Below are 22,483 nucleotides of genomic sequence, written 5' to 3'. Positions count from 1 at the left end.
GTGAACATAATATAACCCGAGCTTGGTAGGGCTCGCGAGCCTGACCGAGCCGAGCCTGACCGAGCCGAGCTTTTGAGCTTAACGAGCCGAGCCGAGCCTGGCCAAGCTCAGCTCGGCTCGGCTCGGCTCGTTTACACCCCTATCTTACTGTGAATTGCAACCAACGATGAAAGATTCCTACAATATGTGTATGTAAATATGTGTTTTTATTGAAGGATAACTCCTATAAACTAGGTAAGCGTGTCTTACCTGAGTGAAATGCTCATTTTGAGTATTGCAATCAGTGAGGGAGATCTCCTATAGAGAGAGAGAGAGAGATCATTATGTTAACATAAGCTTAATGCTTTACCTTTCAAGAAAAAAAAACATAAGTGTAACACTTGTTTAATATTTATATAAGATTTTTCAAAATGTAACAGCATAGTTGGCGCCTTGGAGTTCTTGTGGATTTATGCCTTTGTCGCTCAAGTGGATCTTTCAACCGACCACGCGCACGTCCGATTGTGGCTTTTCTTTTAACCCCACGTATTGTAGTTGTCAAAGGATCATCAGTGTGAGCCACTTTTTCAACATGTTCACTGTCAGAAAATAAGGTTTCACCTTGTGAATTGGGACAAGTACTTTGCTTCATATCCTGTAGTTCCTTTAACAACTCAGCCGAACGTTTATGTGCATGAGTAGATAAATTTTCATGATCTGCTGCAAAGGATGCAATCTCACGAAAATTGCGACACAAATGGCCATAACGCTTTCCGATAGACTCTTTAGGATTATCATGTATCTCAATTCCATGCTTAGGCTTAAGGTATTTCTTTAACACATTGTTCATACTTTCACTTCTTTGTGTGCTTTTCATATCTGCGGTAAAAGTATGTCGCCCATACACCCTAGCCCATTTTTTTCCTCTCTTCAAACAATGCTTTTAACCACTTATTATCTGTAAGATTGTACTTCTCAAGCATATTATTCCATGCTGAAAGCCACTCATCTTCATCCTCATGATCATATATGCAATTACTTAGATCACGCACAAATTGGTTTGATCTATTAAACACATGGCTTAATTTCTTTGGCATTATGGTAAATGTACCACACACATAGTCGATGACATGTTTGGGGGAACACCTCAGATATTGCTCTAGCCATTGCAACAGACTGATCTGTAAGAATCGTCTTTGAATGCTTTCCAGAAATCGCACGCAGGAAAGTTTCAAACAACCACTTAAATGAATCTATGGTTTCATCATAAAGTAAAGCTGCACCAAATATCATTGTTTGCTTATGATGATTAACACCGATAAATGGTGCAAACGGCCGACCATAATCATTTGTTCGGTAGGTTGTATCAAAACATACAACATCTCCAAAAAGACCATAGTCAGTCATTGATTGTGCACCAGCCCAAAAAATGTTCGTAATCATATCATCTTCATCAAGTTGTATTGAATAAAAGTAAGATGCGTTCTCTAATTGCATTTTTTGAAAATATTGTAATATAGCTCCACCATCTCCTTTTTCCATTATTACCTATCGTTTCCTATGTATGTAATTTTGGTAATCCACATATGAAAACCCAAGGTGTTCACGCCCACCAATTTCTCTGCTCATCATTTCTACAGTTGCTTTAATTGGGATCCCTGACTTATCTGCATCATTTGCATGTGCTTTTTGAGCCCCAGTTATACTCCGGTTGATTTCAAGCATATATTTCATTGGTGTTCTAACCAATTCATGATTATGCTTTGACTCAAATGATACGATTCGATATTTACCATTTTGTTGAAGTAGGCAAGTCATGTGTGCCTTACAACCAACTCTTGAAACCGGCTGACGATACAAAACCTTTTCACGCCTTTTTTCCTCTTGTCGATGGCCTTCTTTTGAACAAACAAAACATCTTCTCTTCACAAATCCATTTTTTGATTTATGCACATGGCGTTTTCTAACATTGAAACCAATTTTCCCACCATAATTAGTATAGAATTTGAATGCACTCTCGTCGGAACAAAATTCCATCCCAATTTGTGGTTCTCCAATTATATTCCCAATGTCTCCAGTGAAATCATGGGGTTTCGAAGGTGATTCGCGCATAGGTTCACGACGACACTCCCCATTCTCATCACTCAAGAAGGAACAATCCCCATTCTCCATTAACCTGCAACATAAATCTCAATATAAAATTCAATTATCATATCCAAAAAGAGATAAAAATCAAAATTAAAAGTAATTTAGTATAAGAAATACATGCCCATGCAAATTCACAAGCACAGGAAACAATGCTACCAAAACCAACCTCACACATTGTATAAATACAATGTAAAAATAAAGTCTTAGCAGTAATGAAGCTGATGAGGAACTATAATATTTCCAAGCAAAATCTACTTACATTTTTACCATCATTAACTTGTTCTTTTTAGTTTCTTCCTAAAAGACACTTGTTAGGCCTCACTTCAGCAGTTTTTTTGACCCATTGATTTGAACGGAAACCATAAATAAAAGTTCTAAATTATTTTGATAGAACCTTGTTCATTGTTCCAGTAAGAAAAAGTTAAACCGTTGATTTTTGTAGTTCTTTATCTTACTCATAAGGATGTAGGGTCAGATGCGAGATAAACCATGTGGGTCCCCTGATGATGCTTTACAAGATCAACGGTCTTGATTTCACATAACAGAGCAAAAAAAATTCTGCCTCAGATTTTTCTCCAAGGAATATTAGTTATTTATTTTTCAAATGAAGCCCACAAAGAATGAATGTCCTGTAAGAGCACAAGTAAAAAAAAAAAAAAAAAGTCTTGTGATGGGTGACAAGATTGATTGACATATGGATCACCGTACACGTGGCAAGAGAGGTAACTGTGAGAGATGGGCCGAGGGGGTAGATGAGAGATTTCAGAGGGTTGGAGAGGGGAGAATGAGAAATTCCAAATAAAGCTAAAAAAAATGAGTACTTAGGATCCAAGGTCTAAAATTTCGGTCTCTAAACCGGTTTCGGACCCATGAAATTTTGAAATTTCGATCGAAATTTTGAAATTTCGGTCGAAATCTGGTACAAAAACCGAAACAATATTTTATTCAATATTAAATTTCTATTGAAATTACCGAAATTTCGGTGAAATTTTAATTTAATTTAAAAAAAACAGATTTTTTGGGTCAAATTTTGATTTCGGTCCGAAATTTCCGATTTCGGTCGAAATTTAAAACCATGCTTAGGATATCTTTGGCAAGCCATGAAAAACTATTTGATGGAATATTTGTGGGTCCAAATTATGTAAGATGAGCCGAGATAGACGGATGGGGACAGATTTTAGATGGCACGAGTTTAGAGAGCATAAGAGGTCCCTTTAAAACAGTGAATTAATGCATAAGAAATCCCTTTAAAACAGTGACAAAATACGCTACTGCAATTCTGCAAATGTAGTTTCTCACCCTATTTTTCAGGAGCTTTTCATCTCCCACCCTCCATGTCTAGCTCTACCAATCTCTAGCGATTGGCCCCACCAATATTCTATGGAGTATGTTTCATGGTAGCCAAAAATGTCCTCAAATTGGGTTTTGTTTAGTATGCAGTCCAGGTTTTTTTTTTTTTTTTTTTTTTTTTTTTTTTTTTTTTTTTTTTCAATAATTACAGTACGACCACTCTATAGGATGATCAAAACAGTCTATTTGTTGGGCCATGGCATAAATAGACTGTACCCAAAAGTCATTTCCTTGGGATGATCCTAGCCTTCTTATCTGTAGAGGAACTGCACATCATGGAAACCTCTATTGATTGATTACCAGGGATTATCTACATGATATCATCATAAATGATATCCTTCAATTTCTGTAGATGGGTATAGAGGAGATGCGAATGATTAGATGGATGTGCGGCCACACAAGATTATATAGAATTAAAAATGAAGACATTCATAAAAAGGTGGGGGTGTCACCAAATACCAATTGAGGAGAAGATGAGAGAGCACGGCTTAAGATGGTTTGGACATATCCAATATTGGCCTTTGGATGCTCCGGTGAGAAGAGGTGACTCGTACAAAATTGATGGAGTAAAAAGAGGTAGGGGGAGACCAAAAACAACTTGGGTAGAAACAATGAGGAAAGACTTGATAGCTAGGAACATAACAGAGAGCATGACCCTGGATTTGATAGAATGACAGAAAATGATCCACGTAGAAGAACTCAACTTGAACCGGGATTAGAGCCGGGTAGATTCCTTTTACCTTCTTTATGAATTTTTTTCTAAAGGATTCATTTAGCCGACCTAAACTAGTTTGGGACAAATGCTTTGTTGAGTTGAGTTGAGTATCCTTTTCTAAATTATCAATAACCAAATCATTTCCATCTAAATAATGGATACAAAAGAAAAAAAATTTCTAAGGAAAATATCATTCAATTTGGACCTGACCCAGATTAAGACCGCTAAAGTGTCAAAAACCGCACGTCTTAATCTGGGACAATTCAAGTAAATTCAATGATATTTGTATCCTTTTTTCATGTATAAATCAAACAATTAAAATCCTGAACTGTGGGATTCAATTTGGACATGACCCAAATAAGGCCCTTAATTGTATACAACTGTTTATGCCGGCCAATATCATTCAATAAGGCTGGCTTTGGATTGCAAGAAAAACATTTATGATAGAAAATTATTCTGGCTTTGGATTGCAAGAAAAACATTTATGATAGAAAATTATTTCTAAGGAAAAAATGTCTTCTCACAAGTTAGTGGGATAATATAATGAAATGAAGTCCCTGATAAAAATTGAATAGGGTTGGTTCAAGTTATAGTTTCTTTTTGTGGGTGTAGAAAAAGTTAGGGCTTTTAGAAATATTTTTGGGAAATGATACCTAGAAACGTGTTTTTGCAACCAAACATGGCCTAAGCCAAAGAAGGCCTAATATGCTACCTAGAAACGTGTAGTTCATGCAACACAGAAGTCCTCAACTAGTCAACAAAAATTAGGCAATTTTGTCCCCGTGGACTCTTCTTTGCTCATTCAGTCATTCTTCTGAATTTCAATATAAATTGGGCATATTTGGTAGAAGAATAATACACTTGTCCAACAGAGAGAGAGAGAGAGAGAGAGAGAGAGAGAGAGAGAGAGAGAGAGAGAGAGAGATGAGAGGGCGAAATAACAAAAGGGTTTCTGCAAAATGGATTCCCATTCTCTGCATCTCAAGCTTCGTACTTGGAATGCTTTTCATAAATCGGTATTTTTTTTTCCTTAATCTTTCTTCATTTTTTTTGAATTTTTTCTTCTATGTAATTATTGTTTTATTGTTCTTTCTCTGTTTATTTCAATCTATCTTTTTTATTAGATTTTTCTCTCCTATCTCTATTTTGTGATTTTTGTGCTTAATTTTTAAATTCAACACGAGATTCGCGTTTCTAGCTTTTATTCCAGACATAAAACTCCCCCTTTTTTCCTTCCAAAATTAGGGTTAGGGTTTCACTAATCTCATTTTTGTTTTGGGTTATTTTTCTCTTCCCCCCTTTATATATAGAGGAATGATAGATGCAAGGGCCCTCTTTATGCAAGGCTAAAGAAGGGCCCCTGAATAGATCCACGTCATTTTTAAAGTCATTAACGGCAACCGAATTCAGTTTCTCAAAGAATATATACTAGTAAAAATTCACACCAAAGAATCCAGTTTTTTTCGATTGCACCAAAGAAGCAATCTTTTTTCGATTACTCACGTTTCTAGCTTTTACTTCATTTCCTGTTCCTGCCAAAATTAGGGTTAGGGTTTCCCTAATCTCAGTTTCTTTTCCCTCGTTTATATATACTAGTAAAAATGCAGGTGCAATAAATTTCGCGTAAGAATAACCACAAATTAAGTAATGGCCTTAAAATTAGGGCTGCAACTCGAGCCGGGTTTTACCCGACCCGCATCGACCCGACCCGAAAATACCCTGGGTTGGGTTCAGGTTTCATGGGTTTCGGGTCGAGCCGGGTTTAGCATTCAAAAGCCCGCATGAATCTTGGGTCGAGCCGGGTTTGAAGGGGCCCGACCCGACCCGACCCGAGTTACATAAGTTATAGTATGTACATTTTTTTCTATTGTTGGTTAAAAGTTAAAAGTGAAAACCCATGCATCCACTGTTACTGTATGTGAGTGTAATTTCTGCTTCTATGAGTTGAATTGATTCAAGTGTTTGATTCAGCATTGTTTGATTGTAATTACAACATTGTTTGATTACAGCATTGTTTGATTCAAGTGTAATGTGAGTGTAATTACATCATTGTTTGATTCAAGTGTAATGTGAGTGTAATTTCTGCTTCTACGAGTTGAGTTGCCTTGCCAAACAAGAAATTTCCTTAAAAAATTGCGTCAACGTGAAAAAACCCGACCCGACCCGAACCGACCCGAGATTTATCATGGGTAGGGCCGGGTTTGGGAATCGTGGGTTTTCCGAAAAAAAAACTCGACCCGACCCGACCCGAGATATTTCTCGGGTAGGGTTGGGTTCTCCAAAACCCGACCCGCCCGACCCGAGTTGCAGCCCTACTTAAAATAGCCGTAAAACCTACAAAGTGAACTCTATGCATTTAGATAGGCGTAAGCACAAATGAAATTTTTTATGATAAAGACCATTTGGCATGTGAATTGGTACAAACATTTAGCATAAGTAAACCCTAAGACAATGTGATTAAGAAGACTTCACAAACGAAATTTATATTAATTAACCTACAACAAAGTTGAGTGCTTATTTCTTAGATGGATGCATATAAATAAAAGAAAAAGAAATAAATCGAAGAGAAAATGTAAGTATTGGCGTATAAATAAATAAAAGTAAAATTTTCAAAAGAAAAAATGAAGAGGTATGAGAGACATACATTGGCAAGTCACTAAATAACTAAATGATGTGTTAATATGAAGATGACAAATTAAGAAGAAAGTAAATGTAAACTATAAAATAAACTATAAAATATACCTTCTTAGTTTTGCCAGAAAGTAGAGTTTCACAATCATTTATTGCCAATGCATTGACCGATTTTTTATCCTCTTTGGCAGAGACTGGACTGCATCTATGTCAATGAATGTATGTGAGATATGGTACCAATTGTTGACCACCTCAACTCAAGCCGGGTTGTTTTGGATTTTGAGAAGCAATAGTGAGTCACCAATAATCAGTTTGTAACTCACAATCGGTTCTCAAAATCCAAACCAAACAGGGACTAACAATTAACAAAGGGAAATGTTATCCACACTACTATATCTTGATGATCACACTCCTCACTTTATTAAAGCACGATATGGCCCGCACCATAGGATTATCCAAACCGTCTATTGTGGACTGTGGAGACTATTTCAATGTTGAACCCGTTAGGTTCGGGTTGAACCCGACCCGCATGGGAACATCCAAGTAACAACGATGATTTCAAATTATATATAGTGCTAATGTCCTCACTACCATATTTTGTAATGGCACTACTCACCGTATTTTGATGATCGCACTCCTCACTTTATGAAAATGTACGGTATGGCCCGTACCATAGGATGATCCAAACCGTCCATTAGATGGGCCACTGCCTACATAGGTGGTGCCAGAAAAATAATTTTCATCGGTTGATCCGAACCCTCCAATCTATAGAGGATTATAGGTTGATCCAGACCGTCCATGTGATGAAATACAACATCAATCGGTTGTGCCCATAAAATCATTTCCATAGGTTGATCCTAGCCCTCCAATCGATATAGGCTGATCCTAGCCCTCCAATCGATAGAGGTTTCCATAATTGTTGTTCCTCTTAAGGTGCCCGGAATCCGTCAATATTTTGCTAGTGTCCTGCATGAATAATATCAAGTAGTTCTTTCGTCATTGTCATGTCTTTACCTCTTCTTGGTACTTTTTTCCGTAATTGTCATAGACAGGTACCCTGTGTCGGTACTTTCATATATAGATTACTATTATACCCTAAAGAAAGTAGGTAATCACAAGATTTTGCATTGATATATGTAGATGTAGATTACCATTTTACCATAAAGAAAGTAGGCAATATCATAACGTTTTATTGAAGAGCATAGTCATAATACAACTGAGATATAGATGGAATTTTTGGCAAAGGGTGGAAGCCATTAACCCATCATTTTGCCTTTATATATATATATATATAGCAGTTAGATTAGATTAGATTAGATTAGATTAGATTTTGGCTCATTCTTCTTAATTTCAATGTAAGTTGGGCATATTTGGTAGAAAAATAATTTTCTAGTCAAAGTTCTACACCTTGTCTTCTCCCAAGTCCAACAAATAGAGACAGGGAGTCTCCGGTCCCGTGTCACACGACTAAGACCCTCTGTAGATTGCAAGGAAAACATTTGGGACGGAAATGTCTTCTTTGGAAATTTTTTTCTTTCCATGATTGAGGAGGAAATGATATAAATAGGGATATCAGCACAACCATGTTTTAATAATTGCACTAACTCATCTTGTCTTTTATTGTTTAAAGAGCTGTCAAAGATTATTCAGTTCCCGAGAAGCTCTCACAAGCCTTATTACAAAAGAAAAGACAAGCTGAGTTACTGCAATTATTAAAACAGCTGATGTCATTTCCTAGAAGAATATCATCATAAACTTAAGGTCCCTAGAAGTAGCAATTGAACAAGGTTGGTTGAGGAACAAAATTTCCCAGTGTTATAAAAGTCAAAATTATTAGAAATAATTTTCTTTCCAAACTTTTCCAAAAAAATTTCATGCAATCCAAACAGGCCTAAGAGAAGCCTTCCTGAGAGTGGTTACAGAACACGCCCTCAATATCCAAGGTCTCTGGAAGTTTTTTTTTTTTTGATTTTACACATCATGCGGTTGAGATTATCCTATGTAGATAATTTTTAGAGCACCCAAGTCCTATTTATGCTGGGCCTAACGAATAAATGAAATTGATTTTTGAACAATTGATATTTTTTTAGTGGTTAGAACAATTGATATTTGAACCAAATGTAGCTGTCTTTATAAGAGGCAGTCGTTGGATCAAATATCAAGTGCGGCACCTATGCCCTACCCATTTACCTTCGCGAGAACACCGTGTAATTTCACCCGTTCAGATCAATCGATCTAATAACGTAGTAAAAGCATGGTTTTAAATTTCAGTTTCGGTTATAATTTCGGACATGACCGAAATCGAAATTTCGGCCAGTTCAGATCAATCGATCTAATAACGAGGTAGAAGCATGGTTTTAAATTTCGGTTTCGGTTATAATTTCGGTCTTGACCGAAACCGAAATTTCGGCCGAAATCGGGTAATTAAAAAATTTATTATTTAATTATGCACCAAATTTACCGAAATTTCAGAATAATTATATATTTTCTAAAAAAAAAAATCAATTTCTTGAACCGAAATTCATAGTCGGCAGAAATTTAAAACCATGGGTAGAGGTGGGCTTAATAAGTATCTTTTTGGAATGTGAAAGCCATTTTTAGTTTCTTCCTAAAAGACACTTGTTAGGCCCCACTTCACCAGTTTTTTAACCCATTGATTTGAACGGAAACCATAAATAAAAGTTCTAAATTATTTTGATAGAACTTTGTTCATTGTTCCCGTAAGAAAAGTTAAACCGTTGATTTTTTTAATGATGTAGGGTCAGATGGGAGATAAACCATGTGGGTCCCCTAATGATGGCTTTACAAGATCAACGGTCTTGATTTCACATAGGAATATTCCATCCACATGATTTTTTTTCAAAATGAAGCCGACAAAGGAATGAATGTCCTGTAAGAGAAAGTCTTCTGATGGGTGACAAGATTGATTGAATAATAGATCACCGTACACGTGGCAAGAGAGGTAACGGGTAGCTTGACTAACGGCGTTAGCTTCAAGCCGTTGGTTTTCCCGTTATCATCGTCAACTTTGACGGCTCAACGCGAGCATAAGATGATTTTTTCGCCCCCCGTAGGATAATGCGCCCCTCAGGTAGTGTGATTTGACGTCAAATAAAGTCTTGGAGATGATAAATTCGCACCCGCCTGTAGGATGATTCGCACCATTTTAACATGAATTGTGGTCCTTTGTGGCGGGCTTTTAACACTTTTTGACATCCAATCACGTTATAAGGGTGCGATTGTGCTAATAACAATTCACTTTACAAGGGGGCGTATTATCCTAGAGCAGGGGCGAAAAAATAAGCTCCCAAAAGATTTCCTTCCTTTCAAAACCTATTCAGACCATCTCCTTGCCTGTAATAAATCACAGAGAGAGAGAAAGAGAGAGAGAGAGAGAGAGAGAGAGAGATGAAAGGGCGAAATAACGAAAGGGTTTCTACAAAATGGATTCTCATCCTCTGTATCTCCAGCTTCGTCCTTGGAATGCTTTTCACAAATCGGTATTTTTTTTCCTTAATTTTTCTTCATTTTTTTTTGAATTTTTTCTTCTATGTAATTTTTTGTTTTCTTGTTCTTTCTCTGTCTATTTCAATCTTTACTTTTTATTAGATTTATCTCTCCAGTCTCTATTTTGTGTTTTTTATGCTTAATTTTTAAATTCAACACGAGATTCACGTTTCTAGCTTTTATTCCAGTCTTAAAACTCCTCTTTTTCCTGCCAAAATTAGGGTTAGGGTTTCACTAATCTCAATTTTATTTTGGGTTTTTTTTTTTTCTCTTCCCCCTTTTATATATGTTTTTTGATCACACCAAAGAATCCAGCTTTTTTCGATTACTCACACGTTTCTAGCTTTTATTCCATTTCCTGCCAAAATTAGGGTTAGGGTTTCCCTAATCTCATTTTCTGATCATACCAACGAATCAAGCTTTTTGCAATTACTCACACAGAGAATTCAGGGTTGGGGTTGAGGTTTTTTCCCTAAGCTCATTTTCTTTTAGGGTTTTTTGTATTTCCCCTTTTTGTTTATTTATTTTTAATTATTGGATACCAAAAATTGAGCTTTTTCCAATTATTTTTGAATTCCATTCAATGATATTGCAGATTGTGGGTTGCTCCTGAATCAAATCATCAGATCATTTCGCGGCAACGGCATGAACAAGAGCTACAAGTTGTGTCTGAGGATTGCGGAACAAATCGGGTTAGAAAAGATCTAATTTCGACTTTTCATCAGTAATTATTTTCACCTAGGTTCCATTTCTTTCAATGTAAAATGGAGTGTAAATTTGGGCGTAATATTCGTTTTAATGCCGTTTTATGGTAAAAGAAACGTAGCCGTATTGAAATTATATAATTATAGTTTGTTTTCCTTTTATTTTATGTCCATCAGAAGCTTGCTCAAGATAAGGATATAATGGGGGAGGTTTACAAGACCCATGAAGCTATTCAGTAAGTACAATATTTGAGCAATTTATTAGGATTTAATTGGTATTTGATATTTAATTTTGAAAATAATCTGGTTTGGCACTGGACTTCAGATCCTTGGATAAGACAATTTCCACTCTTCAGATGGAGCTAGCTGCCACTCGGAGTGTTCAGGAGATGACAAGCCTCGATGCTTCGCCCATGATATCAAAGTCTTCTCGTGAGGTTCTGCAGAGGAAAAAGGCCTTTGTAGTCATTGGAATAAATACTGCTTTTAGCAGCAGGAAGAGAAGGGACTCCATCAGAGAGACTTGGATGCCTCAAGGTTATTCTCCTCACCTTCGCACTAATATATGCAATGCGGTTATTTACCTATGAATTCCTCCGTATCATCTAACCCGTTAAATAATTTAGTAACTAAATTAAAAATTTCACTTCTTTCCTTATTGAGCATAGCCATAAAATTCAGCATTCATAGCGTTCTACTTCTCATCGGCCTAGTAGAATAGACCCAAGCCTCCAATATCACATAACATATTGGTTGGGGATACTCCACTTATGATCAATTAAGTGGCCCACTATCACAATTTTTCTAAGCAAGTAGCCCCGGAAAGGACTATAGCATGGAGTTGTTGCCTCACTCTCTTACTAAGCTCAAGTAGAGAGATGACTGAGAAACACCCTTAGCTCACCAGTTCCACAGCCTGCTGCCTTGATTCTTTTTTCATCAAATAAGTGTTCTCTAGCATTGGAATTAACCTTGCTACGGAGGCAAGTGTTCGTTGTAAAGAACTTATTGCGGAGTGACGGTGTACAGGTTGCACCTCATGCCTCTTTTTGAATCAGGAATCAACCATCATCTATCCATCTCAAAATCTGATACTGTCTAAACCCTGTTTCTTTGTTAGAGGGATCAGCCATCCAACTTATAGCCTTCCTTATACTCAACCCTATCATCCTGGTAGCTATGAAAGGAAATAAAGAAATCACACCGTGTTAACGCACTAGAGCTTGTGGAAAAGCTTTTTGGTGCCCCATTAAAGAGAATCGAAAACCAGGGCTTGTATACTTGTTTCCCTTTACTTTTTGTTTTTCTTATATATGTTTATGCTTAGCTACCTTTTTTTTCCCTTACAATGAGTCACTTGTTCATAAAAAACAATAAGAACCAATAATGAGGATGAGTATTATATGCTTTCATCCACATCTCCCACTTCACACCGGAACCAATCTCCTATTCCAAGCATATAGTCCAAGAAGTCCTATCCCCTGTCAAAAACCATTTTCTCCCAAAGCCCTACCTGCTTCCATAGAAAATATTGAATTTTCAATCTCCTTCATTGTGAACTCTGCCTCAAGTTCTTCTTGGATCCCCGTGGAAAAGACATCAAGCACGATACCATCAAGCTTACGTTTAAATCTCCCATCCACCATGTATAGGGATATGTAATATGATACCACTGTAAAAGCTAGCAAGATATGGTGAATATGAAAAGATAGGTAAGAGGAGAGAATGCAATTTTGGATGAGAGTCTAACCTGAGTTCTATTCAATATTATACTAATGAGTTCCAAGTCATAAGGGAAATGATATCTGCACAACCATGTTTTAATAATTGCACCGACTCAGCTTGTCTTTTCTTTTTTAATTGCCTTTTGAGAGCTTTTTGGGAACTGTAATAACCTTTTGAGAGCTCTTTAATACTACTAGACAAGATGCGTTACTGAAACTACCCAAACATGGTTGTGGTGATATCATTTCCCTATATATATATATATATATATATATATGGAAATGGCACAGTATTGATATTAGATATTAGGATTTTGGACACAGCTTCTCATACATAGAAAGCAGGCAATGGCATACACGTAATAGAGATAAAAAGGGCAAGCCAATAATGAGTCAGTGAGTTTTTATTTGACTTGGGAAAGTTAAAGATGTGTTGATTGATTCGGGGGTCAAAACCGAGTCAACTCAGGCTAGTCAGTGATTGACTCGAGGTGGTTTTAAATAGAGATTTTTGTTACTCCCCTGACTTTAGTGAGAAGATACTATTGTCTTATGACACTAATTATTTCAAATTTTCTGCATAGAAATTAGAAGGCTTGCAATTTCATATTCTTTTTTAAGAGCATTTAATTCATCATAGTAACATTTGGAGTCTCTTCTTACTGTGTTCTATTAGGAGAAAAACTCCAACAACTAGAGCGAGAGAAGGGAATTGTCATCAGATTCATGATTGGTCACAGGTATCATAAATTAAGGCCATGTTTGAGACTTCAAGTCATTACATGTGTTGAATTATCTATATTCTTTCATATTTTTTTTCTTTTTGTGGTGCATGGATACACATTGTTTGCGAGTGCATCTTATAAACCTATCCTATATCGGCATGTGGTCTTTGTCCCTTTTTATCTGATTTGCATCATAAGCGGCCTGCTTTTTTTTTTTTGAATGGTTCATAAGCGGCCTGCTCAATATTATATTCTGCATTTTAATGACTGTGTATTGGTATTTGTAAATTCTTTTTTTTCCCCCAATCCAAACAAATATTTGCATTTTTAAGCCATAAAATTTTCTGCTATGTCTTTGATTTAGTTTATACACTCTGACTCAAATTTGCTGCAAGGAATTTTTATATTTGTTTCACCACAAAATCAATAATTCGAAACATGTGCACTATCCAACTTAGAAATATAACAGATTCCATTTTTGAACTTCTACCATGGCATCTGTAAGTAAAAACTACAGATACACTGAAAATATAAGAAGGAAATAGAATAATTACCCTTTAATTATCAGGATTTCAATTTCACTTGTGAATGGACATCATTTTGTAATCAAGTTATAATCTGGTAAAATTTGAACTAGATTTTTTTCCTGTTTGCTGGAGTAAATGTTGTTATGTGGCATCATTCTTCCTAAGGAAAATAATCCTTCTTGTGTTATAACCCTGATTGGTTTAAATTCTCTTTTCATTCATTTTAATATATTTGTTCTAGTCTTTGTTCCATGGGCATGGAAATAGTTATTTGGTGTGGCTTACACATGGTAAGTCCATGCCTAAATGACAGGCAAACTAGGGAAATTCTGAAGTTCCTTATGTCTAATCTTTTCTGGACATATGTTCGTGTATTGGTGTTTGAAGTATACTGTAAAATTGGGGTTGCATGCAGACAAGAAGCATCCAGAAGCATTTGATACCACATACGGGAATACTCTTTGAAACGTTGGGGCAAATGAAGAATAAAATATAAAAATAAGCATTTTTTGCAGTATCCTGCATTTGACATCAATATAAATGATGTAGCAAATTAGCATCCATAATATTTAGTACTAGTGAATAATATAGAACAGACTGTTGCTGCATTTAGTAAAATTATATATTTTATATATTTTGTTTATTCTAAGCTATATATGTTTACAATTTTGTAAATTCATATTTATATATTATGTACCACTAAAGAGTGCAGAATATATTATACGCTATTCTTGATTATGGAGGTCATGTTGTCAGTTGTTGGGTACAGGTAGTTCTACCATTGTCATGAATAGGACGTCAAGATAGAGAACTTTCCAACATAACCAAGTGGCCAGAAATTCTCTTTATTCTCTTGTTAAAAGTTTGCTTCGGAAACTGCATGACCAAGTGATTCGATAACTTCTTTTTCTTGTCACTTGATCAAGTGCTTCTTCTCTTGAAAAATATTTTATAATTTTCAAATGGCAAAAATTCTTAGCTGTCATATGTTTTTGATTAACTATTGTTGCTTTAAATGTTGAAACCCTAATGCATAAAATGGAAAAAAATGGCGAAAATGATTCTTTGCTAGTGGTTTGGTAAAACCCTGAAATAGTGGCCTAGTTGGTACATCATGCTACAAAATTGTATGGCTGTCATTAGATCTTAAACAGTTATATGGTGGTTGATTGATGGGAATTGGACCGCTATCCTATGTGAGAGTGAATGAAGGAAACACATGGTTTATGTTTTTTCTAATCCTTGCATAGGTAGAGAAATTCCAGTGGTCCTTATGTTTGAACCTCATTTTTCTCCAAGCTTGGGAAAGGTTCTTGAAGTACATGCATTCCAACTATCTGGGATCAAAGGGGAATCCTTGGTGGCCTTATTTATTGTTTTGGAAAGGTTGCAACATTTTGTGACAGCATCTACGCTGCAAATGTTTGACTTTTATTTAGTTCATAATCTTTATTGGATCTTTTTTGAGGAAGATAATTTTTTTTTATAGAAAGAGATTATATTTGCACATCAACGTGCAAAAATGCTTAGAATACGAAGAAGGTCTGCATACTCCAACCTAAGCTAACCTATCAGCTAAAGCATTCATACTCCTTGGGATGCGCAAAAAAGAGATCTCACTACCCTTGTTTGTCATGAATATCTTCAATATATTTCGCAAAACGTAAAGGCCCTTTTGCATGACGAACGATATTGGATGAATGATGAATCACAGTCAACCACCAATCTTCCTTCCATTTGGGTGATGTAAATGTGAACTACGAGCATAGTTCTGATATCCATCTCCGATGAATCTGCAGGACCAATCGGGTCCAAGAACGAATGACGAAGGTTACCAATATCACGAAAAATCCACCTATACCAGCTGAATCGAGGTTACCAAGAAAGCAACGATCGATATTCAACTTAAACGAGTTTAATGGAGGAGCTTGCCATCTTCCAATCATGATTGTCTTCCAATTTGATCTATAGAATAGCTTCAAAACTCTTTCCTAGTTGTCACCCAAGTAGCCACATTTCATGGTTTTAACTTTCCATCAAAACCGACCAGAAACAACCGATATGTTTTCATTTCATCCCCACCGAAATACATACCGAACCCCAACACATCAAAACCAAAACCGTTATGTGCATTAATGGTATACTATACCAGTATGCAAAATTATATTTATATCAATTGCATGCAAAAAGTAGAGTATATATTATTATAATGGGATTTGCAAGGCAATTTCATGGAAAGCCATTTCGTGGCTGGCTTTTGTATGTGAGAACAGCCACGTCAGATGTATTAAATTCTCAACAACTCAACAAAGCCTTTTTTCCCAAACTAGTTGGGGTCGGCTAAATGAATCCTTTAGAAAAAATTCATGACGAAGGTAAGTCAGATGTATTAAATGAATAAGATAAAATCTGCCAAATGAACAAGACAAAATTTGCTAAAAAGTCAACCTGTGTGGCTGTTCTCACATGCAAAAGTCAGCCGTGAAATGGCTTTGAGCGGGAAATCTCCCACAGGAGTCGGAATCTTCGGCGTTGATGTCATCCAAACAGTTTGGGAGAACAATTGTCTATTTTAACTAATTGCCTGAGAATTGGTGCTTTTGATAGATTGCCTGTGGAGCACTGTTCTGGGCGGAGGCTCATGTTGCATGGGCTAGTGGAAGGTAGGTCTGGGGAAGGGTTTTATTTTCCCACCCGTGCTGCCGAAGTTGATATGTTTAAGATATAACCCATGGAGCCTTCTTCGGAGCAGATGGAGAGCGAATTTAAGCCTCTTCCAGAGGTTAGCAAGGGGCAATTTGTGTTCATAACTAAGTCCACAATGCGACGTAATCTTACTGGATGAATAAGAAAGCAAGGACATAAGAAGCAAGCAACGTATTTGCGCAGTTAGCTAGTGCAGAGAAATTCTAAAATGACTGGTTTTGTGATCTCTGTCAGGTGAAGACGACCTGCAAGGAAGATATGAGCAAGCAATAGGGGAAGAAGCACAAGGCCAAAGAGGAGGAATTGAAAGCAGATGAAACTGGAGGTATAAACCTAGGTACATCTGCTCTAATGCCAATGCAAGCAGATAAACCCACGCTTGCAGCACAGATGAAACCACTGGTGAGCCTGACATGATGCAGAAGACAGGAGACAAAATGAAGAAAGCACGTGATATATGGTGTTAACATTGTAACATAAGGTGATTCATCGAGATTGTGATGGCTGACCACTGTCAAGTGAAGAAGTAAATGGCCAAGGTGTATGAACTGAAAGAAGGTGCTGGGACTGTCCAGCAAACAGAGCTGGTGTGTGGAAGATGCAACGAGTTGGAGCCATCCCAGCCAACAGAGCTGGTGTGTGGAAGATGTAGCGTGTTGGGGCTGCTTTGACATTGCAATTGGAGCATATATGCTTTCAGTTCCTCCTCCTTGGCCTTGTGCTTCTTCCCCTGAAGGTGTTTGCTTATATCATCCTTGCAGGTTGCCTTCACCTGACAGAGATCACAAAATCACTCATTTTCGGATTTTTCTGCACTAGCTAACTGTCCAAATACGCTGCTTGCTTCTTTTGCCCTTGCTTTTCTATTAATCACAATAAGATTAGGTCGCATTGTGGACATAGTCAAGAACGCAAATTTCCCCTTGCTAACTTCTGGAAGGGGCTTAAGTTTGCTCTCCATGGGCTCCAAAAAAGGCTCCACAGGTAATCTCTTAAACACATAGACTTCGACTGGACGAGTGGGAAAAGAAAACCTTTCCCCTGACCTACCTTCCCCTGGCCCATGCAACATGAGCCTCTGCTCTAAACAGTGCTCCACAAACAATCTCTCAAAAGCACCAATTCCCGGGCAATTAGACAGAATAGATAATTGTTCTCCCACCATATGTTTCGATGACAGCGACGCTGAAGATTCCGACTCTGGAGGAAGATTTCTTGCTCCAATTCGAATTCCCTTCTGACTTCCTCGTCAAGCTCCCTCCCTTACAGTGATCCCCTCTTTGATCTTTTCTTTCTTGAACTCGCTCTGTGGAAAGTTGCTGCCGTTATAAGCCGCTCACAATGCCTGTGTAGCAAAAAAAGTCATCGCATGTTGTTGCAGAGGGGGGATGGGGATAAGTAGAAGCTCGAGGATCTCTTGCTCGGAACTTGAACTCCGTGGATATGGTTAGGAGGAGATGATTTGGAGCTAGGGTTAGGGTTTATTCGTCTGATCCCTCATTTTAGATGAAAGCAATGAAATTCTCCTCGACATTCCTATTTATCCTTTCCCTCCTATGGAATTCATTCTTGACCTTCATCACGTTCTTGATACACACCCAACAAAAAAAGTTCTCGATACAATCCCATCCTGGAATAGCATCGTCAGAAACCCATTTGGACCTGTAGCCTTATCATGATTCATTGAGAAAACTACCTTTCTTATCACCTCTTCATCATAGCTCCTTTCTTACCATGTGTGAACTACCCAAGATATGCAACGAAAAAATATGCCGTCCAATTTGGGCCACCATCCTCTCGCTATGATAAAGTTTACTGTAATAAATAATAATTGCACTCTCAGTTAACTACTTATCTTCGACCAAACGACCATCCACCATGATGCCATTGATGGAGTTTTTGCGATGTCTTGCGGATGCCATTTTTTGGAAAGAACTATTCCTCTCCCCTTATTGCCACAATGGTTTTGACTTTTGACCATTGTCTCCATCCGGTCTCCTCTTAAAGAAAATTTATCTCATAGTCCAAGCTTAATGTTGATATGTTACTATTGAACTCATCATCACTTTGATTCCTTTCAACTTGCTCATTCATCGCCATAGGCCAGCACCAAGTTCCTCCTCTACTTCTTCTTAACCTATTCAATGGAAAGGTAATCTGTCCTTTGACGTACTACAACTGCTTACAAATTCTAAATCCTTTCCATCCCTCCATCTGTTTCTCTTTCCACAACTGGATAGTTAGATTACTAAATCCTAGAACCCATAGCCAAATGTTGTCAAAATCGGAAAGGGACAAAGGTCCTCCTCATTTTAACTGGTAGGACAAGAGACCCCTCTCTAGGGTTTTCCCCGACCAAGTCGGGGAATGGTTGGAAATTGGTGTAGGGAGTCTTCTGAAACATATTTGTCCAATAATCTTCCAATTTTGAAGATAAAAAGAATTGGTCTGGCCGAGCCAAAACCAGTCTGTCTTCTGAAACCGATTTGTCCAATAATCCTCCAATTCTGAAGATAAAAAAGAAATGGTCTGGCCTAGCCAAAACCAATCTTTGTTTTTTACTCGCCCATGTGAACTTTAATTCGTCAATAGTCAAATCTAGAAGGCACTAATTATTACTCAACATGTTAAGACTCCTCATGCTCGTAGTAATATTTGATCTAGCCCCAAATTTTCCTCTGCAAATCGGATTCTATTAAAGTTTCCTCCTATACAACATGAACAATCTCCTCACCTCGTGTCCTCAATTTCCACCCAAAAATTTAACCACAGATTTGGATCGTTTTTGGCCATAAACATTCAAACACACCCATCTAAAATTGTCCTGCGCTGATCCGAATATAACTGGCACCACAGTTGGGAGAAGGTGATTTGCTATATTTTGTGACTGCTAAGTGTTTTGATTTTTATTTAGTTCATAATTTGTCTTGGATCTGTGTTACCTATTGAAGATGAAAAATAAAACATAAAGAAGCATGTAGTCAAGATTTTTTTTAAACCGAAAAGAGACAAAAAATAGGAGGGAGACTATCAAACTCATGGGTCGTGGGAGGCTAAGGGTATGTTCAGAAACCATTATCATTTTCCACCGAAGAATTGGACCGAAATGGGAGAATGAGAATCTCAAAGAAGTGACTCCGCAGAACTTCAGAAAATCCCATTCTTCATCCGCAGAACTTCAGAATCGGGTGTTGCTGGTCGGGTTTTCCGAATGTGCAATTCCTCTAATTCTTTTGTTCTTTTCATTCCCCACCCTGGATAATCTATCGAATTAGAATCCCTTCCGTGAAGGGTTGCGGAACGCATCCTAACTAGACCCCAGACTATTGTTTTAAAATTGTTGGCTGATTATCCAACAACAGATGACTCAAAATGCTCCTAGTTTTAATTTTTGTTTTTTGTTAGGGTTGCCAGTTTTATGAAGCCAGGCCTCAAAAACTATTCTTTCTGGATAATTATTTTTTCTCGACATTATGTGTAATTTGTGGTATCCTTCTATTTATGGTTTATTTTCTAATGAGTAATTACATACATCTCATTTACATATGTTTCTCTCCTAAATGATAGTTTGCAACTGAATGATAATTGCATTTTTTGACGCAGTGCTACATCCAACAGCATTTTAGATCGAGCTATTGATTCAGAAGATGGACAGCATAATGACTTTCTTAGGCTGGTAAAGCTAATGTCATTTCATGTCTTGATTCAAAATGTGAGACTGCTTATCAAAGTCATGTTCTAAATTTTACTTATAATTCCTTTATTGTCTATGTTGTAGGAGCATGTTGAAGGGTATCATGAATTATCTGCAAAAACCAAGACCTTCTTTTCTACTGCAGTTGCCAAATGGGATGCAGAGTTCTATGTCAAGGTCGATGATGATGTTCATGTCAATTTAGGTATATGGCATTGGATATTTAGTTCTTTTCATGATTTGGCCTCTTCTGGTATTCATGATTAGTAGATTCCATTGACATCTTTTGCATATTCAGGTATGCTAGCGGCAACTCTTGCCCGTCATAGATCAAAACCAAGAATCTACATAGGGTGTATGAAATCTGGACCAGTTCTGGCACAAAAGTAAACCCCCTTGTAGCTTTTTTTTTTGCATGAAAAAAGTTCTCTTCCATGCACGGGTTCTGATATACATATTGACGTTTTTTTTGGTAGGAATGTGAAGTATCATGAGCCTGAATACTGGAAATTTGGAGAGGAAGGGAACAAATACTTCCGGCATGCAACTGGGCAGATTTATGCTATCTCAAAGGATCTGGCCACCTACATTTCAATCAACCAGTAAGAAAATAGTCACGGCTTTCTCTTTAATGAACTAAACAATATTTTCTTCTGAAAAACAAGCTGAAACAATGGGGTGCTGATGCTGGGTGCAGGCGTATATTGCACAAATATGCCAATGAAGATGTCACACTTGGTGCTTGGTTTATTGGGCTTGAAGTTGAGCACATAGATGAGCGTAACATGTGCTGTGGGACCCCACCAGGTAAGAGGAATAACCCTCTATGTTACATATATTCTTCTGATTTGGCGAAGAATCCGTGTCGAACTTGTCTTGGATTCCAATACTTCAGGATTCTCAGACACTTCTAGGTCTCTTTTTTTTTCTTTTTTTTTTCTGAATACTGCTACTTCAACCTCACAATTACTGCACGTTTTAAGTTTTATCCATCTTAATAATAATTTTTTTATATTTTTATATGAAAATAAAACATTATATTTTCTCAACTTACTTAAAAATTTAATATATTATTTATTATAATTAAAATTTATTATTATAATTAAAATTTCATAATTAATTAAAATATTTTGGCGAATCCACCAATCTTTCTTTTTGAGTTTGCCGAATCCGACACTCGATACCCGTGTCGGATTCCGACACGTACCCATACTGATGCACATGACCTTCCTAAAATATTTTAATCCCCAACTTAAAATTGTTCATTCCATCTCATTCTCCAGATTGCGAGTGGAAGGCACAGGCAGGGAATGTGTGCATTGCATCATTTGATTGGAGTTGTAGTGGGATCTGCAAATCTGTAGAGAAGATCAAGGATGTTCATGCAAGGTGTGGTGAAGGAGATGGAGCTGTTTGGAGTGCTTTGTTCTAAATTAGAATAGCAGGGTACTGAAGAACAATCAGTCAGAATGTTTCTCTGGATATTTTCTCCATGGCGAACAATCTCTCGAGAAGCATCAGCTGGCAGTGTAAGAATCAAGATCCAAAAGTGACATTTGTGAATCATATATTATTGCTACCACAATGCATGTCTCTCTCCTGGAAGGCCATTACTAAATCTTTATGCGAAGAACCCAAATGCTGACTTGTCAAGATGCTTTGGTGCTGTTGGGTTGCTTGGATTGGCGCGGATTTGGGAAGATGTGTTTTCTATTTATGTTATTGCTGGTTGAATAGCATGTTGTAGATGTAGAAAAATTGGTTCTTTCAGGCAGGTGCTGACTGTATTTTGAGTGTTGTTTGTTGTAGGAGAGGTCTCTGTGATTGTTGAGCATATAAGTTTTGCAGCCCCATTTTCTAATAGCAGATTTTTTATTTTTACTGTCTTTTTGACATTCATAATTATTGTAGTATTGTAATGGGCGGGGTTCACAAATGTTTGCTGTGTTATTGACATTTGTACTCAACTGATAGTTTTGTAATGCTTTGTCTTCACAAAAGTCGAGTTGTCACTTGTCATATTTTCAAATAATATTGCATCCATTTGCAATCTCCTGATCACGGGAAGAAGTC

At 37.1% G+C, this 22,483-nt stretch overlaps 1 protein-coding gene and 1 pseudogene across 2 annotated transcripts; one reads left to right on the top strand and one right to left on the bottom strand.

The window, feature by feature from the left end:
* Positions 1 to 391: 391 nt before the first annotated feature.
* Positions 392 to 2,151, bottom strand: LOC143857599 (protein FAR1-RELATED SEQUENCE 5-like; annotated as a pseudogene).
* Positions 2,152 to 5,072: 2,921 nt separating this feature from the next.
* LOC143857523 (Galactosyltransferase family protein) lies at positions 5,073 to 22,392 on the top strand. Of its 2 annotated transcripts, none has more exons than XM_077367966.1 (11): positions 5,073 to 5,208; positions 10,926 to 11,022; positions 11,212 to 11,270; positions 11,360 to 11,571; positions 13,435 to 13,498; positions 20,320 to 20,392; positions 20,495 to 20,615; positions 20,709 to 20,796; positions 20,887 to 21,012; positions 21,108 to 21,217; positions 21,694 to 22,392. In XM_077367966.1, exons 1-11 carry the CDS (start codon positions 5,117 to 5,119, stop codon positions 21,840 to 21,842), a joined length of 1,191 nt encoding a protein of 396 aa, XP_077224081.1. In that variant the 5' UTR covers positions 5,073 to 5,116; the 3' UTR covers positions 21,843 to 22,392. The 2 variants fall into 2 exon arrangements, with proteins under 2 accessions (XP_077224081.1, XP_077224080.1); XM_077367965.1 differs by lacking the exon at positions 5,073 to 5,208 and adding an exon at positions 10,170 to 10,323.
* The last annotated feature ends 91 nt before the right edge of the window (positions 22,393 to 22,483 follow it).

Source organism: Tasmannia lanceolata, unplaced genomic scaffold (assembly GCF_043159265.1).
Source record: "Tasmannia lanceolata isolate RefF3 unplaced genomic scaffold, GAP_Taslan_0.1 ptg000025l, whole genome shotgun sequence".
Taxonomy (NCBI): domain Eukaryota; kingdom Viridiplantae; phylum Streptophyta; class Magnoliopsida; order Canellales; family Winteraceae; genus Tasmannia; species Tasmannia lanceolata.
This window is presented reverse-complemented; position numbering and strand designations above follow the sequence as displayed.